Consider the following 18,180-nt stretch of genomic DNA (forward strand, 5'->3'; position numbering starts at 1 on the left):
TTTTCACCAGAGAGGAACCATGAAAGTTAAATAGATACAACTTTATTAGCTTTACTGCATCAGGTATATTCAGAGATATGATGCCACAGCCAAATGAAACAAGAACCAAAAAAAAAAACCATCCTGCAAACTGAAAATGTACATCATGATGAGGCCAACGCACAGCGTATACAAACATCCTGTCTGTCCTCCCTGAGCATGCCTTCGACACAAGCTCCATGCAGGTGCACTCGTTCACGGGTGGCGTGCAGCCGCCTGCTGCCTCCAAACAGACGATCACAGAAAGAAGCTTTGGCAACATCTGGAGCGACGAATCGTTGGACGCTCTCAGCAACCAAAAGTAGCATCTGACATAATATTGAGCTCAAAACATGCTAAAGAGGCGGCGCAAGGGAAAGAAGCTCAGACAGCTGAAGTATCTTTGATTAGAGGGTTTCAATCTTTAGATTTCATTCTGCTGATTCTAAAGGCACGAGGTCTGTTGTGAGGTCTCTGATTGGCTGATCAGGACCTTTACAGAAATTTAACAATAACGTCCCTCTTTCCTTTTCCTGCTGTAGTTTTCTGTGATAATGCAGCACTGTTCTGGGCCCAGGGAACGCCTGATTGGCTGGTCAGTGTCCCTGCAGGACTACAGGACGATGCATAAATCCTGTCCACTCTACAGCAGCCGCAGTCCTAAACCGTGAGAACGTTCAGCTACAACCTGGGAAGAAATGTGTCATTAAAGTGTAATCAGATTACTTATTTTACATGCACATCCTGCTGAGAAATGCCCCAGCTTTGTACTTTTTGATGATTGTCACCTGTAGGGACGACACCAGAGACGTACAGCAGATGGGCCAACAGAAGGTCCGATGCTGCCTTCAAATGCGCTCGTAATTTTAGTTTTTTAGAGCTCTTCTTCTGATTTTTACAGCATGTCTGAGGAATAACTCAAAATTCCTTGCAAGTGGCTCCACCTGCAGCCTTCGACGTTATCCAGGTAATAAACTCAAAGGCTTTGAGCTGCGATGGCAGTAAAAACAAACAAAACATGACGCTCTTACAGGGACAGATCCACATTCTGGGATGTGCTCTTATTTGCTTTTTTCACTGACAGATGAGAACGTACCACTGTCATGTCTGGACTTAAAATATGGAGCCACACCTTGACATGACATGAGAGTGCTGTCAATCATCAGCGTGTTCCCAAAATGTCAAACTGTTGGTTTAAGTGAATGAATGCTGGTTTAAGATTAAATTATAAATCTACAGCTCTGCCTTTCCCGTCTGGCTCTGCAAGCTTTGGACAGTCGTATAAACTTATCGTCACAATCATAAATCAGAAACAAATAACCTGCGACACTTGAGTGCAGGTGAGTCGGTTTCACTGAGAGACTCAGGGCCTCGTTTTTAAATGTTATGCTTTATTTATTCTGTGGCGTAATTACGAATACAAATGAAAAATCTAGAACCAGGAGAATCACAGAAAACTGGTTTTCATTGGTCACTTTTTCCCTGAAACCATAATTTTGGACATAAAGCAGAACATTTTCTAAGCGAGGCCTCCGATATCTCGTGTTTACATCTCATGTCAGTATATACACGATGGATGTTTGGATGCCGCTTCTCTGAGCGCTGACAGTCTGTCGTGATGGCCTCCCATTGGTGCTCCAACAGGAGGGGCGGGGCTTGTGGTTCCAGGTGGGGCAGTGGGCATGCATCGAGTTGTTTATGGTCTGTCTGAAGGAAGAAATGAGGAATTTAAATGGAATTTCTCATGTTGAAGCACATAAGTAGAAGAGTTATTGGACATATCTGCCCCCTGGTGGTTAACACAAGTCACTGCTTTTACTTGTGAACACATCATCACAGTCAGGACTCACAGCGTTGACTTGCGGTTGTGGTTTCAGTTGTGGGTGTAGATGCCTCCAGCCCTGATGGAGCTGCTGATGGGGGACGACAGCGGATGATGGCCTGGTCGGATGGGCTTTGCTGAGGCACAGAGAAGAAAGCGGTGATTCAGTTACATATATGACCTTTTCCCTTCCCTCCGTGTGTTGAATGTGGCTGCCAGCTCACCGATCTGTGCGGAGAACCCCCTCCTGGCCATGTTTTTGGCCCGGACGGCCTCTTTGATGCGATCCACCTCTTGCTGGTAGCGCTTGCGGTCCCTCATGGCATTCTCCTTGGCCTCCTTCAGGGCGTTCTCCAGGGCTTTGACTCGCTCGGCCGTGGCACGTAGACGTTTCTCCAGCTTGGGCAGCTCGCAGCGAAGGTCTGCGTTGTCCCGCACCAGCTGATGGCAGAGAGGGGAGGTAACTAAGTACTTACAGTAAGTACCATTGTAAGGTACCTGTACTTCACGTCACAGTTTCATTACATTACCTGCTTGTGGACCTTGGTGAGCTGTTCCAAGTTGTTCTCCAGGAAGGAGATCTTCTGTTTCTGGGCCACGTTGCCAAGTCCCTCCTCACAGTCCAGCTCTGCACTCTGGAAACACAGAGCTCAGCGTCAACACTGGAGTCAGAAAAATGCTGTGCGTTCACAACCAGAGGACAGTGCTGTACCTTCTTCACCCGCGTGGTGAGGTCCTGGACGAAGAGCTTGCGCAGGTTGTGCAGAGTCTGCAGCTCTTTGGCCTGAGAGAATAAAATAAAATGAGTAAAACACAGTAAAATACCCCATTATAAGATACAAGTGTGTGTGTGAGCGAGTGCATGGCTGACGGCTGAGAGAGCAGCTTGCTTGTCATTTGTTATTCTGACTGATGCAATGGAGTGTGTATCATATCACTTTTATTCTAGGTTTTGACATTTTCTTGGTTTTTGAATTCTTCTGGTTGTCTTGTGTTCTGACATTGAAGGAAACCTGATGTTGTAGAAAAATCGACGTGTGACAATAAAATACACTGGGTATCAGGTGTGTGTCAGAATTGATTGAAAAGCAAGAACTTCTTTTAAGTGTCTGAAATACTCCATTAGCAGCTTAGATTTTTACTTATTTTGGTGGAACAGCATCCGGTTTTTAATGCTGATGTCCAGGAAATAAATGTTTTTGTATTTGTTTAAACACCCTTTCAGGAACACTTGTTTTGTTTACTTGTTTGATTGACTTGTTCAAAACACACTTCCTATTTGGTATGATCTGTTATTCCCACAGTAAGCTTAACAAACACAGAGGCTGACCTCATTAAGAGGATAAATATACATTCCAACCAGTGCAAATCAAGTTCAGGTGTAGCTCAGTGAGCTAAGTTGCGGCTTCCTGATGGTGTTAAGAACAAAGAATTGAATCCACCTGTTGTTTTCAGTTTTTTACTCAGGCAGGTGAACAGTCAGTACAACTTCCAACCAGCAGGCTTGCAGCCTCAGGTGTAGCTCAGTGGGATAAGCTGTTGCTATCTTGATTCTTGAAGGTTGCTGGATCAATTCCAGTCTGTTGTGAAATTGTGTTTTACTTGTAAACCAAGTGTAGCTGAGTGAGATGAGTTGCTTTTTCTTAATGGTTGAAGAAAAAATGATCAAATCCTCTTATCATGATGTTTTCAGTTTCTTCCTCAATCAATAGAAAAAACAGTACATAGCAGTAAAGCAGTAAACTAGCATAGCAGGAAGCTGTCAGCCTCAGGTGTAGCTCATTAACATAATGACCATGCTCCTTTCCCCCTCCCCTTGCTTTTGTAGGGGGGGGGGGATGCCTCATGCCCCCCTCCGCCCCTCAAAACCAAAATGGTAAGTTGAGGGGCGGAGGGGGGCATGAGGCATCCCCCCCCCCCCAAGAAAGCAAGGGGAGGGGGAAAAGGAGCAAGGTCATTTATGTCAATGAGCTACACCTGAGGCTGACAGCTTCCTGCCCCCCACTCCCACTGCCCCCCCCACTGCGCCCCCCCCCCCCCCCCCCCCCCAAAAAAAAAAAAAAAAAAAAAGGGCAGCAAACCACCCCAACACTTGGGAGGGGGATTTTTTTGGGGGGGGGGGGGCAGGGCCCACCAGGCTTCATAAGATTTGAACACTTAACTTTTGACTCCGGAGTCCTCCTCTTACAGTCTGAGCTATAGGACAGACAGCTGGCTGCTGCCTGTCAGAGCTTTTCTCTTCTTTCTTTGGATATCGGTCTGCAAAAGTCAAGCAAAGACAGCACTCAGCCTCTCTTCAAGTATTTATTCTCACATCACCCCAAAAAGATGACAAATGCTAATTCTGGGCATCCAAGTGCTCATTAGTTTTAAAGAAGGTGAATCCATTTAGGTTTTTCACACTGATATGTTAATTCTATGTCATCGTGATGTGAGAACATTAGGGAGAAGTCAGCGTTATAATAAAGTAGGTGTTCATTAGCGAGGGGAGGACTGTTGCCTAACTCGTGTGTCATGTATGTAATATGTAATGTAATGCGTGCGTTTTCCTCAACCTGCACGTTACTGCAAAATCCATGACTGACAAAACTGGGACACCACCCACCCCCAACTATAGGTACTTTAAATCCTACAAAACAAGTAGCTTTCATTTTTCTTTTTAAATATAGAAAACAGGATGATTGTTATTATATTAATTAACTACAAGTCCTGTGTTTAGAAGAAGAGAAGAAGAAGATCACCACCTTACCAATGGTGATAAATGGATTCACCTTCTTTAAAACTAATGAGCACTTGGATGCCCAGAATTAGCATTTGTCATCTTTTTGGGGTGATGTGAGAATAAATACTTGAAGAGAGGCTGAGTGCTGTCTTTGCTTGACTTTTGCAGACCGATATCCAAAGAAAGAAGAGAAAAGCTCTGACAGGCAGCAGCCAGCTGTCTGTCCTATAGCTCAGGCTGTAAGAGGAGGACTCTGGAGACAAAGGTTGGGTGTTCAAATCTTATGAAGCCTGGTGGGCCCTGCCCCCCCCCTCCGAAAAATCCCCCTCCCAAGTGTTGGGAAGGGGGGGCTGCCTTTTTTTTTTTTGGGGGGGGGGGGGGGGGGGCAGTGGGAGTGGGGGGCAGGAAGCTGTCAGCCTCAGGTGTAGCTCATTGACATAAATGACCTTGCTCCTTTCCCCCTCCCCTTGCTTTTGTTGGGGGGGGGGGGGATGCCTCATGCCCCCCTCCGCCCCTCAACTTTCATTTTGGTTTTGAGGGGCGGAGGGGGGCATGAGGCATCCCCCCCCCCCCCCCCCAACAAAGGCAAGGGGAGGGGGAAAGGAGCATGGTCATTATGTTAATGAGCTACACCTGAGGCTGACAGCTTCCTGCTATGCTAGTTTACTGCTTTACTGCTATGTACTGTTTTTTCTATTGATTGAGGAAGAAACTGAAAACATCATGATAAGAGGATTTCATCATTTTTTCTTCAACCATTAAGAAAAAGCAACCAAGCTACACGTGGTTTACAAGTAAAACAAAATTTCACAACAGATTGGAATTGATCCAGCAACCTTCAAGAAACAAGATAGCAACAACTTATCCCACTGAGCTACACCTGAGGCTGCAAGCCTGCTGGTTGGAAGTTGTACTGACTGTTCACCTGCCTGAGTAAAAAACTGAAAACAACAGGTGGATTCGATTCTTTGTTCTTAGCACCATCAGGAAGCCGCAACTTAGCTCACTGAGCTACACCTGAACTTGACTTGTGCTGGTTGGAATGTATATTTATCCTCTTAATGACTGAGGAGACAACAATAGAAAAAATGAGGCGACAGGTGAGCTTGGATTTGAACCCTGTCACAGACACTTAACCAAGCATGGACACTGCCACTGCTCCACAGAGCCGTTCACACCCTGAGTTCTTTTCTGACAGCCTTTCACACCATGACTGACATTCTGTGCCTTGGTTCATTTTTAAATAATGCACCTGTTGCATCCAGAAACATGCAGGCGACCATCAATCCTGGCAGCACCTGGGACACAAGGTTCTAACCCGAGGTGGTGCGTTTGAGTTCCTTCCAGCATGAAAACATGTTCTCTTCTTTCAGAGATTGACTGGAACTAGTGTGTGTTTGTTTCCCCAGTTCATTTCCATAACATGATTTTATCCAACTTGCTTTTGTGCCTTCTTCCACTTAAAGTCTGCACGTGCCTGAAAATAACTGCAGATATTTAAAGATTCTGATGTAATGAGACACTGTGAAAGCTTGTCTCACACATGATATGTAAATAAAGTTGTGTTCCTGTGAATAAAACTCGCTCAGTGTATTATTTTATATATTCTATATTTTGCTCAGTGTGTGAAGAAGCATGGCTGTTGAAGTACCCTGACATACAGAGTACACAGAGGCAGAGACACTGACCACAGTCTCCTCCAGGCCCTTCAGGTCCTCTCTGGCCTGCTCCCTCTGCTCATTCAGCAGTCTGGACAGAAAACAGACAAATTACGCCGAAACGTTTTCAGCAGATACAAATCAGGAAAAGTGCAGTCAGACAGCAGAGCTCAGTGGGACCTACATGAGTTTCTGCAGCTTCACATCCTTCTCCTGCTCTTCAGCCTTCAGCTTGTCGTAGTCCGACATGAGCCTCTCCTGCTCCAACAGCAGACCCTGGTTTAGGCTGCGAGGGGAAGAAGAAGAAAACTGCCATGACACAATCAAACAGCACTGATCTCTGAAATAAACACACAAATAAAGGAATATTTTTGTAGAGTCATACATAAATGTTGGGAATGGGAACTTTTTTTAACTTCCTCTTTGCATCTCATGATTTATTCAGTATTGCAGATATTTATTCTTTCTGGTAACATATTTGCTTTATTTCAGCACTGATAAATGCATCCTCCACACACACTGACCTGCAGACACACTCCACTCTCTCTGTTCGGCTTCAAAACAAGATTTGGGCTTTTAAGTCAAAGCAGGATTTGAACACACACAAGTCTCACATTTAAAAAGAGGGTTTTAACCTACTGAGCTAATTCTCAGAAGCTGCAGAAATTTAGTCTCTGGCTGATCTGGAAGCTTTGAAAACCGAAGCGAGGAAACTGACTTTGAAGCCGGGATGCAGCAGCTTTTCAGTCTCTCTTTGAAAATGTACTTGAGTGGAATTCAGACTCAAGTTAAACCCTGAACCATGCGGAGTAAAATCAGGAGGGCTTGTGAAAACTGAGATGGAAGAGAGTGGATTTCACCAGGACCTTGAAGCAAACATCACCTGCCAAGCATCAGCTGTCACACAGACAAACAGAACCCCTCTGGTGCTTCAAGTGTAGCTGCTGCCCTCTTGTGGTGTAAACATTTCCTTTGTTTGCTTTGTTTTGCTGTGAGAAGCTCAAAGCAGCACCAAAAGTATCTTCAGTTATGAAATTAAATCTGAAACTTTTATTCAAGTTACATTAGTTTTTAGGGAAAGTGTTTCTACATCAGCGGTACTGTGTGCACACTGATACGTCCTTACTCTGTGAGCTCGTCCAGCATCCTCTGCTTGTCTTCGATCTCGTCTCGGAGGCGGCTGAGCTGCTTCTGATGAGCCTCCCTGTGGTTCTCCAGCTGCTCCTCCAGCGTCTTCTGGAGGACGCAGAAGCACACAGGAGACAAACAATCATTTCATACCGTTTGACGGCTGCGGATCCCACCAGGTCCACCTCTCCTCACCTTGATGTCATCGTCTCCATCCAGTCTGCTGATGTCCTCCTTCTCCTTCTCCTCCCCCGACACCTCATGTCTTTTCTCTGAGAGCCAACAAAGAAGAAGTGAATACTGGACATGCGGCTCAGGTTATCATTACACCTTCAATCAAAAGATGTTTCTGAAGCGTTTGTGGAGACTTGGAGGCTGTGAACCAACCCTGAGCGTGCAGTCTGGCGAGCTCCTCGGTCAGAGCGTCCTGACTCTCCTCCAGCTGCCTCTTCTTCTGCTCCATGTTTTGCATGTAGTCAGTCAGAGACTTGATCTTGGCCTGGTGCTGCACACAGAGGGGACACACAAACACCGTGGACGGTTTACCACAAACACGAGGAATGTTCAGTCATTCCTCCAGAGGGACTTTCAGCAAGTACAACAGAAGAAACTTCATCATTTTGAAGTGAAAAAGTAAGTAAAAATGGGGTCCTTATGTGACGGTTACCTGGGAGATGAGCAGCTGACAGGACGCCAGCTCCTTCTCATTGGCCTGGATCTTGCGGTGGGCGTCGGCCTGAGCGCTCTCCAGCTGCTTGCTGCGGTTCACCAGAGATTTGACCTCAGACTTCATCTTGCTGATGTAGAGGCGAGCCACGGTGAACTCCTCCTCCACCGCCGAGCCGTTCCCCTTCGTCTCTGAGGACTGAGGGGGAGGAGGCGCAGGTGTGTCAGTGCGGAAGGTGACGTGTGAGCGTGTGCATATGTGTGTGTGTGTGTGTCCGTCCTCACCGCGGCGGTCTTGACGTCACTGGTGCCGATGATGGCGCCGATGTCGCTGAGGTCGCGCAGCAGCAGGTTGAGGACCTCGGCGGCTCTCTTCCTCTGCAGGCCGTTCAGCTCCTGCAGCTGATTCAGCTCCCTCTGCACCACCGAGAGCAGCGCCTGTACACAACACACACGCACGCACACACACACACACACACACACACACACACACACACACACACACACACACATCAAAAATAAAAGTACTCATTCTGCAGAAAAACAGTGTTTTTCTCTTCTATCTGCTGTTTTTGGATTAATGGTCTCTGTCCGCTCACCGCCTTGTGCTGCAGCTCCTCGGTCAGCTGCAGGTTGGCCTGATCTCTCTCCTCCACCTCTTGGCTCTTCTGGTCGTAGTTGACGGCCAGCTCCTCCAGGGCCTGCAGCACCTCCTTCACCTCCTCCTTGGCCAGCTCGTTCTCCGTCTGCAGCCGGCACAGCTCCTCCTGGATCTTCTCGTAGTCGCGCCGCGTCGATGCCAGCAGCTAAGATGGACATACGGTGTCGGTAGATACATTAAAAATGTGTCACAACTTAATAACAAAACATTTAACCTTCATGGGCTGGGGGACAAACCTCTTCCTGGTCCATCATCTGCTCCTTCAGTTTTTCAGCCAGCTGACTTTGTAGGTTGATCTCATCATCCTGTAGAAATATGAAGAGGAAATTAAGTCACGTGAGTGGCGTCAAGTGACAAAAACAGTGCAGAAAAATGAGGAGAGGAGTTTTTAGTCCTTCTCCAGATGAACTATCCCACTCAAAACAGAGCCATGCTGCAGCAGAAGTGCAGTTCAGACAGGACATGCAATGAAAGAGGAGCAGAAAGTGCAGAGGACAGGGAGGAGTCGGTGTCACCTTGTCATCCAGCTGTTTGTAGAGGTTGCTGATGTCCTCCTCGTACTTGCTCCGCTCGTCGCTGGAGACCGAGACGCCTCCTCCGGCCGGCAGCAGGTTGTCAATGATGATGTCACACGGCTCGATGCTCTTCTGATCCTTGGAGCTCAGCTGCTCCTCCTCAGGAACGTCCTCCCCTGTAACACAGACTCCTCTGTCACATCTTCAACCTCCTGTCGCGTATTTTTATCATAACATGTCACACTGTGTGTTTTATCATTATATTGTTATCATGTCTTCTCTCAAAGTGTCATATCCTCTGTATGGTGTCCATTTTAGGACACTTTTAGGCTCATCTTGTCAGAGTCAGCTCCACATTTTCAGCACATTTAGCTTCCATCAGGCTAAACTGGACTTTGTCAGCCTAAAATGTAATTACTTTCAGCTGTGAGGCACACTGACATGTCTACAGACACCATGCTAACAGTTAGTATATTATCAAACTTCCTGTAATGAAAACATCTCAGACAATTTGAAAGTGATGTTTTTATGGGAATCCTTTCAGTATGGCATGTTACTACAGTAATTCCACTACATTTGGCAGCAACTAGTAATTGAAATACTTCAAATTAAAATATCACAATTACTGTACTTGCACAAGAGTGTCAGCATTGGCCAGGTGCTGCTCTGGTTGTTTTGGACTGACACTAAATTACTCAGAAATTGCACCACTAGAGTCCAGAATCAACTAGAGCTAAGATTTGATCCCTCAACCTCAGATAGCAGCACCAACCACATCAGTGACTTATCACAATGTGCTACACCTGAGCTTACCTTCACCGGTTCGGGACTTATATTTGTCCTCTACAATACTTTAGAGAAAACCTTGAAAATCTTAGGACAGGTGGGATTTGATCCAGCAACCTCAAAGCATCAAGGTAGCAACACCTCATCTCACTGAGCTACACCTGAGGCTGCAAGCCTGCTGGTTGGAAGTTGTACTGACTTCACCTGCCTGAGGAAAAAAAACAGAAAAAAAAAAAAACAGGTGGATTTACTAACACTCAGTAGTCCAGTATTGGTCAGGTACTGCTCTGGTTGTTTTGGGTTGACACTAAATTACTCACAATCTCAAATTTTGCACCACTAGAGTCCAGAATCAACTATGACGGGTTCCCCATCCTCTGCAGAGGGGTCCTGAGTAAAAGTCCAGTTTGAAGAGCTTCACTGTTTTAGCTTTTGTGTGCTTATTTGTGCACGGCCTGGCAGCGGCAGTGCGACCTCAGATGAAAGAAGTGATGCTGTAATAATTATTGACTTCTTAATTGAGGTCTGCTTCGACTGCCACGAAAGCTGTCAGCAAATGAGAAGACGGAGAAGAAGGTGAAGAGCTCCTCTGTTTAAATGGAGCGGCTCAGAGCCAGAGGCTGACTCATGTCAGAAACACTGCATCAGCATCGTGTGTGTGTGTGTGTGTGTGTGTATGTGTGTGTGTGTGTGTGTGTGTGTGTGAGAGGAGTGTAGGCTTTAGAGGCTGCAGCTGAGCTGATTTGTTGCTAAGGAGGGGGAGTGTTATCAGCATCCGCAGGGGAATTAGAAGATTGAAAAAAACAACGGCCAGAGAGAGAGAGAGAGAGAGAGAGAGAGAGAGAGAGAGAGAGAGAGAGAGAGAGAGAGAGAGAGAGAGAGAGAGAGAGGTGGGGTTTGAGTGGTTACTATGCAACAGAGATGGAAAAAGGGCGAGGATGCTGTGGGGGAGACACTGCAGTCTCAGAGGAGCAGAAACAAATCAACACAGCAAAACGCCCTTGACAGCGTCTTTAAATATCATCTGAAGCATATATCAACACCTCCACCAGCACACGACGTTAGAGGCACAGTTAGGCTGTAGCTGACCACTCATCTGCAGGGAGATCACGACACCTGATTCTTCATGAATTCAAGCATTTTTCATCAATTTCAAGCCGTTTTAATAAACAAGCTGCGGAGGTCTGAAGTTAAAACCTGAATAAATGAGCACAATTCATCTTTTTCTCTCACCGTTCCTCCAGCGGTTGAGTTCGGCCTCCAGCCTCTGGATGACGTTTTTCAGGCTCTTGTTCTTCTCCTTCTCCTTCTCATACTTCTTCTTCCACTCCTCAGCCGTCAGCTCCAGGTTCACCGACACCGTGTTCTTGATGGTCTTGGCCCTAAAAGCAGAGTGTGACAAAGATGTTTTTCTGTGTGCCCTCGCTCTGTTAATGTGATGACCAACACATGCACATGGTTAAAATACTCATTTAATTCTACACATTATTGCTTTCTGTGCGTTGCAGTTCACTTCTCTTCTCTTTCTCCTGCTGCTTCTAGCTCTATGCGCTCCATGTAATTCAGCTGTATCACTGGGCTGTTGCAATGGACACCTCATTCTGGACTGAAACTCTTCATTTCCTCCTCACAGAGGGCAGATGGCTGCACGCTAATCGCTCATCGCTCATCACTCATCACTCATCTCCCCGTCACTGATGCGACTTCAGGGTTTTGTTACACAGCACTGCTGTTCAGGACTCGGTGGAGACAGGATTCCTCTCTTATATGAGCTCCAAGCACAACATACTGCAAATAACAAGCAGCTACACAGAGAAGACGTGAATCACAAAAACCAAACAAGGTGTGGAGGGTTTCCTCAAAGGGATCTATTAATAGAAATAAACCAAGATGCACTGTGGGAAACTCAAAGCCATCTGGTTGCTAGTTTTCAGCACTGACGTCAGCCACAGTCCTAATGTCGCCGTTCACCTTCACACACACGCAGACGTCTGGAGTGTTTTGCCATTATTGGTACCTCTGTCCAAACATGAGCGTGGACTTGGTCTCGGCCTCGTTGTAGACGGACGGCGAGCAGCAAATGATGATGGTGGTGCGACAGTTTCCACCCAGAGAGTCCTGCAGGATCCGAGTCATCTTACTGTCTCTGTACGGCACGTGGGTTTTCTGGAGGAGAAACACATTGCTGTCACACTTTTAGCTCGGATCTTTCAAACATGTGCAGACAGAGCTCACTTTGGCTTCCTCACCGTTCCCTCGGCAAGAGCTGAGATGACGTTTCCCAGCGCTGACAGAGATTTGTTGATGTTCTTCGCCTCATCCAACACGGCGCCCTCCGCTCCCGTCTTACTGACCTGTTCATACGACATGCCAACATTAAACTCAACAGCGAGCACCTTTGGCTAAATATCAACTTTATTTAACTCAGAACGACCTTCTCGCTGCCCGCCAGGTCGACCAGGTAGAGCTTCCCCGACAGCTTCTTCTCTGTCTCGATGTTTTCCTGCTTGATGTTGATGAGGAAGATGCTGTGGCTGCGAGAGCTGTGCTCGTTCATGTCTAGATGATGATTAAAAAAAACAAAAAACAAAAAACAGAATTACAGCATCAGCAATATCTATTATGTCCACTTCAGAGGGAAATGTGGGACTTTTTACTGTACCACATTTATCAGTATCGATGCATCAGGATAATAATCCAGTAATATCATATCATAAAATATTGGTCAAAGGGGACACAATTATGCAAGGAAAATACTTTTACTTCCACATTTGATGGAAGTAAATACTTCTTTATGCTTTTACTTCTAATTAAGTACAACAGGAGAGAGAAAGATGTTAAAATACAGAAATCCAAAGATACATACTGGTCACTGCAACGTGCCGATTGGCTTTGCCCTCATCAATGACGTCCATCACTTCCTCTGGACTGGACACAAAACGCTCAGTACAACCCTGAGACAGACAGACAGACTTTCACAGCTCTAACAAGGCCACATGTTTACAATTAACCCTTCACTAGACCCCTCCTCTGAGCAGCACCTGTCCAATCATAGCTTAGCAACTGTAACACCGGCAGGCCTGTCAAGCTTTACAAATCTTCCATGTTGATATGCATGCTCAAACAGCAGCAACAAGGGTTTCCTCCAAAGGCAGAGGGCAGACAGATGCTGCTCCCTTCGACACATTACTTGGATCAATAGCTGGTGAGGACGCTGATGGAGCTTCAGCCTCAGTCTTTTAGCGTTATGCCATGGATGCAGCCATCAAGTACATATTTAAATGTGTCACAGGCTAATGGTGAATCTGTACATCAACAGCCATGTAAAAATTAGCTTTAGCCACCAGAAGCTACGTTTATTCACATCCCCCAACGAAGGAAAGAGTGCAAATATAAATTTTCAAAATCAACAATGCCAAACAATGTCAGATTGAAATCTGGCTGCAGGAACATCAGCGATGATGTGAGTTTATGTCAAAGCTCTGGACAGTTGACCGACCTTCACATAGGGCACTCTGTTTTTGTCCTCATGCACAGCGAGGTTCGTCTTGGACACTTCAAACAGAACAGAGATCACCACGGTCACATGCTGCTCCTCAAAAATATTCTGAGTAAAAGTTCAATCTACCTCAGAGGTTAGAGATAAATAGTCTTTCTTACCATCCAGCAGGTCTCTGATCTTGTCCAAGTAGATCTCAAAATAGGAAACCTGCAGAGAGAAACTCCAAACTTTTAATGGAAACTCATAACTTTGTCCAGTCTCTTTATTTATATGCATGAAAAACTACATGAGCATTACACAACAAGTAGGTTAAGACCTTTAATACTACTAAAAAAATACATTCAAGCCCCACAGGTGACCAAACTTTATGACTGATTCTTGAATCCATCTTTTATTTCAGATCAAAAACCACTTACCAGCTTATCAGTTATCTTGTTTTTGGAGGTGTAATTTTGTTCCTCACCTTGATGTGAAACTCCAGGTTCTCGTCCATGGAGTAGATGTGGTCAAAGATGTCGTGGGAGATGCGAGGGATGATCCCCATCAGCTGGGTGTCGTGCAGCTTCCCCTGAACACAGCAAGCGACATTGATGTTTCAACACTTTTTTTTATGTTTCTGAACTTTGAAGCCACTTGAGAGGAGTTTAAAGAGGGACATCTGGGTTCAAAGGTGGAATTAAGACAGTGAGGCAGAGGTTTCTCGTCACAGATCAGATCAGAGAATTAAGAAGAGGCTTTCAGCTGCTGTCTTATGGATTAATCTCCCAGCTGAAGTAATGATGCCTGACGCTGATCTCCTCTGAGTGTCTCCACTTTTTCTGCTTAAAATCGACTCAAGCAGCCTCTGAAACAGTGAATCTGGACATCAGCGTGAGCAGGAGCCAAACCCTCCGGGTACAAGATGCTCTCTGCTATCAGGCTTTTGATTCCTCGAAGCTCAGCCAGCGTCCGAGCTTAGCTGGATTTAGCGTTTGTGCTAAGTCTGTTACACAATGCCTGCTGTGCTCTGATCCTCTGATGGCAGCTCAAAATGAAAGTCACAGACAGCCTTCACACAATGGCTTTCACTCTGGGATTTACTGGTTTATCGACTGGCACTACCAGTAAAAAGTCTGATGGATACTGGCCCGGAGGAGCGTCTCACCTCCATGGTGTGTGTCTTCCCAGAGGACGTCTGTCCGTAGGCGAAGATGGTCCCGTTGTAACCACCGAGCACATCTGGAACGAGACGCAAACACGAGCGTGAAAAACACTTACAATGTTACTCAGTGGTGTGGACTACTGTAGTAGTACATGTTTACTAAGCTTGTGTACAAATATAACTTGAAACACATGCTACTCATACTTGTTTTTAATACTAAGCCTGTTTACATATTTTATTACTAATGTCGATTAGTGCTATTATTGCTATTAATACTTCAGTATTCACCGTCCTCCTAATAGTATTTTCACTCTTTTCAGTACAACTTCTTCCTTTGCTACTGCAGCCAATTCCACTATTACTACTGCACTCCTACCACCGCTGTCATTCTGTCCTCTGGGGAAGGCCAAGTCATTAAATCAAGTCCTAGTCAAATCTCAAATCCTCAAATTAGGTCCAAGTTGAGTCTCAAGTCCTCCAGTCAAGTCAAAGTCAAGTCTCGACTCCTTGAATCAAGTCCAAGTTAGGTCTTGAGTCCTTGAATCAACCCCATGTCTAGTGTCAAGTCCTCCAATAAAGTCCAAGTCAAGTCTCAAGTCACTGAATCATGTTAAGATCAAGTGACAAGTCTTCATAAGTCAAAATGCAGATCAAGTCTCTGAGTGATGACGATCAAAATGGTCCTTTCAAAGATTTTTACGCACCAAGGCAGAAGCTTGATAATCAAATATTGAATGAATTCAATAACTGTACAAAAAATACCTTTAAAACAAGAGACTAAAGATGTGGAGGACAGATAAAGACACACAGCACGATAGATTACAGTTACATAAGATCAGCGCTTCATCACTTTCCCTCCGGCAGGCTCAAACCTTCATACCTTTAACGATCTGTTTGGCACACTGGTTGTACACTTGCTCCTGCGACGTGTTGGGCGGCAGCACACGGTCAAACACGTAGGGTTTACCCTGTTTCAGACCAACACAGGACGCATTAATGACAACAGCACATCCAACAACAGCTTGGTGAGACATTTTATCTTTGCTTATCTCCAACTGTTTCACATTTTATTCCGCAAAACCTTGAATATCAATCAGGATTCGTTTTCATAAAGCAACACAAGCCAACAGGACGCCAGAGTGGAAACAAAACTCCACCTCGACCCGAAGCAGCTTTTCGTGTTTCAGCCATGTCTTACAAATCAGGAATCCACATCCTGAAAACAGTTCGGAGACGACAGACTGGGTGACCTAAAACAGTGCAGATCTACATCAGCAAAGCACATCAATTATGAAAGATCCACGTGCTTCATGTAGTACACAAAATAGTGCATGCTCATGTGCGTGGGGCAGTCACTGAATCTGTGAAAGCAGCAGTCTCTCAGCTCTGAGCCTGTCACGATATCAACGTATTGATGAGCTTCAGGCACGTGATGCTTGTTTCTATCACCACGCTGTTTTAAAGTGGAAGTCCTCCCAGTCTGACCATCCATCGCTCCACCTGCCCTGCCCAAGTACTGACTCTGCATCTCAGGGGGCTAAAGCCTCATTTCAGTGAAAAGCAGCTCTCAGCACTCGGAGGCAGCAGAGATAAAGCTGGGAAACCACTGACACAAACAGTATTGGAGCGCGGGGCCACAGCCGGGCGCCTCTAATGTGTTTCTGCAGTTTGATTGATGGCGGTGATGTGCAGTCTGTGTTCCTGGGTGATAATGCAGCTGAATGAATAATGCAGGCTGCTGACTGAGCAGGGCGACAGATCTGTGTTAAACTCCTCACTGTGGAGTACATTTAGCAGATCACACTGATTATCATTGTTGATTATTATCATTGATTATGGAGCTTTCTATTTCTTTGCCTTACTTTTTTGCCTTAGGTGGGAAAACACAAATCTAGGACTTCTCTAGTTGATTTTTAGGAGGAAATTCTAATTTAAAAGACAACAAACTAAGAAACTACTTGAAGGCATATTTGTATTGGTGAGTCAGTGTGTGTATAACCTTTGACCCCTGACTTACCCTGAAAACAAACATTTTTTCAATGCATGGCACTACTATAATATTCCCCTGATATTTTTGGTATTTAACAAACATAAAAAATACACGTATTTTCTAGACTTGTCCATTTCTGACTTCTATCAACATCTGATCTGATTCTGAAGATATGTAAACAATCTCCATTGTTTGTTATTGTTTTTGACCAGTTTTCAAGCCCAGTAGTAATAGTAGTAAGCAGTAATTGTACTAAATGTAGGGATTTTACAGTATTTTCTTCAAAAATGTCCTGAAGAATTATGACGTGGTATTTTATTTTATAAAATTCATTGACTGGCTGGATTTGGTTTATTATCGCATCAGCCCTTTTTCCATTTTAGCTCCACAGAAACCTGCAGAGGCAGCTTGAAAGGTGCTGCAGACTGATTTTACGCATACTCCTGTCTCTCTCTTATGCACATCATTTTACATCTCTGAAATATTGCATATAAAATTGTTATTCTGCTCTAATATTCCTCTAAATTCTCCCGCAGGACCACAGCTTACTGCGCACTCGGCCTCCCCGGCCTGCCTGCAGAGCTTCAGGTCACTTTCTTCCTCTGAGACACTGCAGTGTTTGTGTTTTCAGCTCCACACTCACGTCAACGACATCAACATCACAACAACACTGAGACTTGCCGTTATGACCACCGTGTCGTCCTCTTTGAATTTGGGGATGTATTTGTCTCCTCTGGTGATTTCGGCCTCGTTCAGGGGCCTGAAGCGACACATCACCCTCACCCCGCACTCCGACGCATCCATCATGTCTGCTGCTGGCACCGTTCACACCGCCCCTCCAAATGATACGAGCAAATAAACAAACAGCAGGCTGGAAAACAGTCTGTTTCAGGCTGGGTGGTGCCCAAAATCAGGTTCAGGGACCCTCTAGCAGGGCCTGGATTATTATCCCTGCGTCCCGGGCCAATTGAGAGTTCAGAATTAACAAAGAGACTCAAATCATTATTGGCAATACCCAGAGGGTAAAACGTCGGGCTTCCTGGTTTCCTCGCCCCGGAAAGTTTACCAGCCTCCCGGTTTATCTGATGCGCAACGAGTCCTTCATCCAAGCCAAGTATCTCCTGGTTTCCTGCGCCATGGCCAAAACCGGATCAACCGCAGCGCTGCGTCCCGGTGCACAGGCCTCCCTCTGCAGCGGTCACACCGACAGTCTCTGCGGGAGGTGGGCTGATGTGTTTCCTAGCGGCGGGGGCAGACTCGGGGGGTGCTGGCCGGTTTGCAGAGCCCGGAGCGGATGCGCAGCACAGACAACCGCATCGTCCTGACTCGCAAGACAAGCGCGCTCCCGTCACGATGTCGCGGCGCGCGCCCATCAGCACCATGACTGTTGCTCCTGTGCACGCGCACACAAGAAACCTGCATTTATTTCTTTATGAATCTTTAACCAGCAGATAGAAAGTATAAAGAATGATTGATTTATTGTACTGTACACTACATCACAGAGGTTGATACTGTACTCTTCACTGAACTGTTTATTTCTGACAGCCAGTTCATTTGCATAGTCACATTAT

The 18,180-nt window shown here is 45.7% G+C and overlaps 1 protein-coding gene across 1 annotated transcript; it reads right to left on the reverse strand.

Moving 5' to 3' along the window:
* Positions 1 to 26: 26 nt before the first annotated feature.
* LOC139327783 (kinesin heavy chain-like) lies at positions 27 to 17,967 on the reverse strand. The gene is made up of 26 exons (XM_070957751.1): positions 17,291 to 17,967; positions 15,500 to 15,587; positions 14,623 to 14,696; positions 13,942 to 14,046; positions 13,637 to 13,685; positions 13,476 to 13,531; positions 12,843 to 12,930; positions 12,411 to 12,535; positions 12,226 to 12,330; positions 11,994 to 12,142; positions 11,210 to 11,358; positions 9,191 to 9,366; positions 8,912 to 8,980; positions 8,614 to 8,820; positions 8,300 to 8,452; positions 8,016 to 8,213; positions 7,736 to 7,853; positions 7,544 to 7,620; positions 7,347 to 7,456; positions 6,405 to 6,506; positions 6,251 to 6,311; positions 2,553 to 2,624; positions 2,371 to 2,475; positions 2,065 to 2,281; positions 1,869 to 1,977; positions 27 to 1,725 (listed from the first exon to the last, which is right to left on the reverse strand). The coding sequence occupies exons 1-25, from the start codon at positions 17,414 to 17,416 to the stop codon at positions 1,892 to 1,894; spliced, it is 2,865 nt and encodes a 954-aa protein (XP_070813852.1). The 5' UTR covers positions 17,417 to 17,967; the 3' UTR covers positions 27 to 1,725; positions 1,869 to 1,891.
* Positions 17,968 to 18,180: the final 213 nt, after the last annotated feature.

The sequence above is a fragment of the Chaetodon trifascialis genome, chromosome 24 (assembly GCF_039877785.1).
Source record: "Chaetodon trifascialis isolate fChaTrf1 chromosome 24, fChaTrf1.hap1, whole genome shotgun sequence".
Taxonomy (NCBI): domain Eukaryota; kingdom Metazoa; phylum Chordata; class Actinopteri; order Chaetodontiformes; family Chaetodontidae; genus Chaetodon; species Chaetodon trifascialis.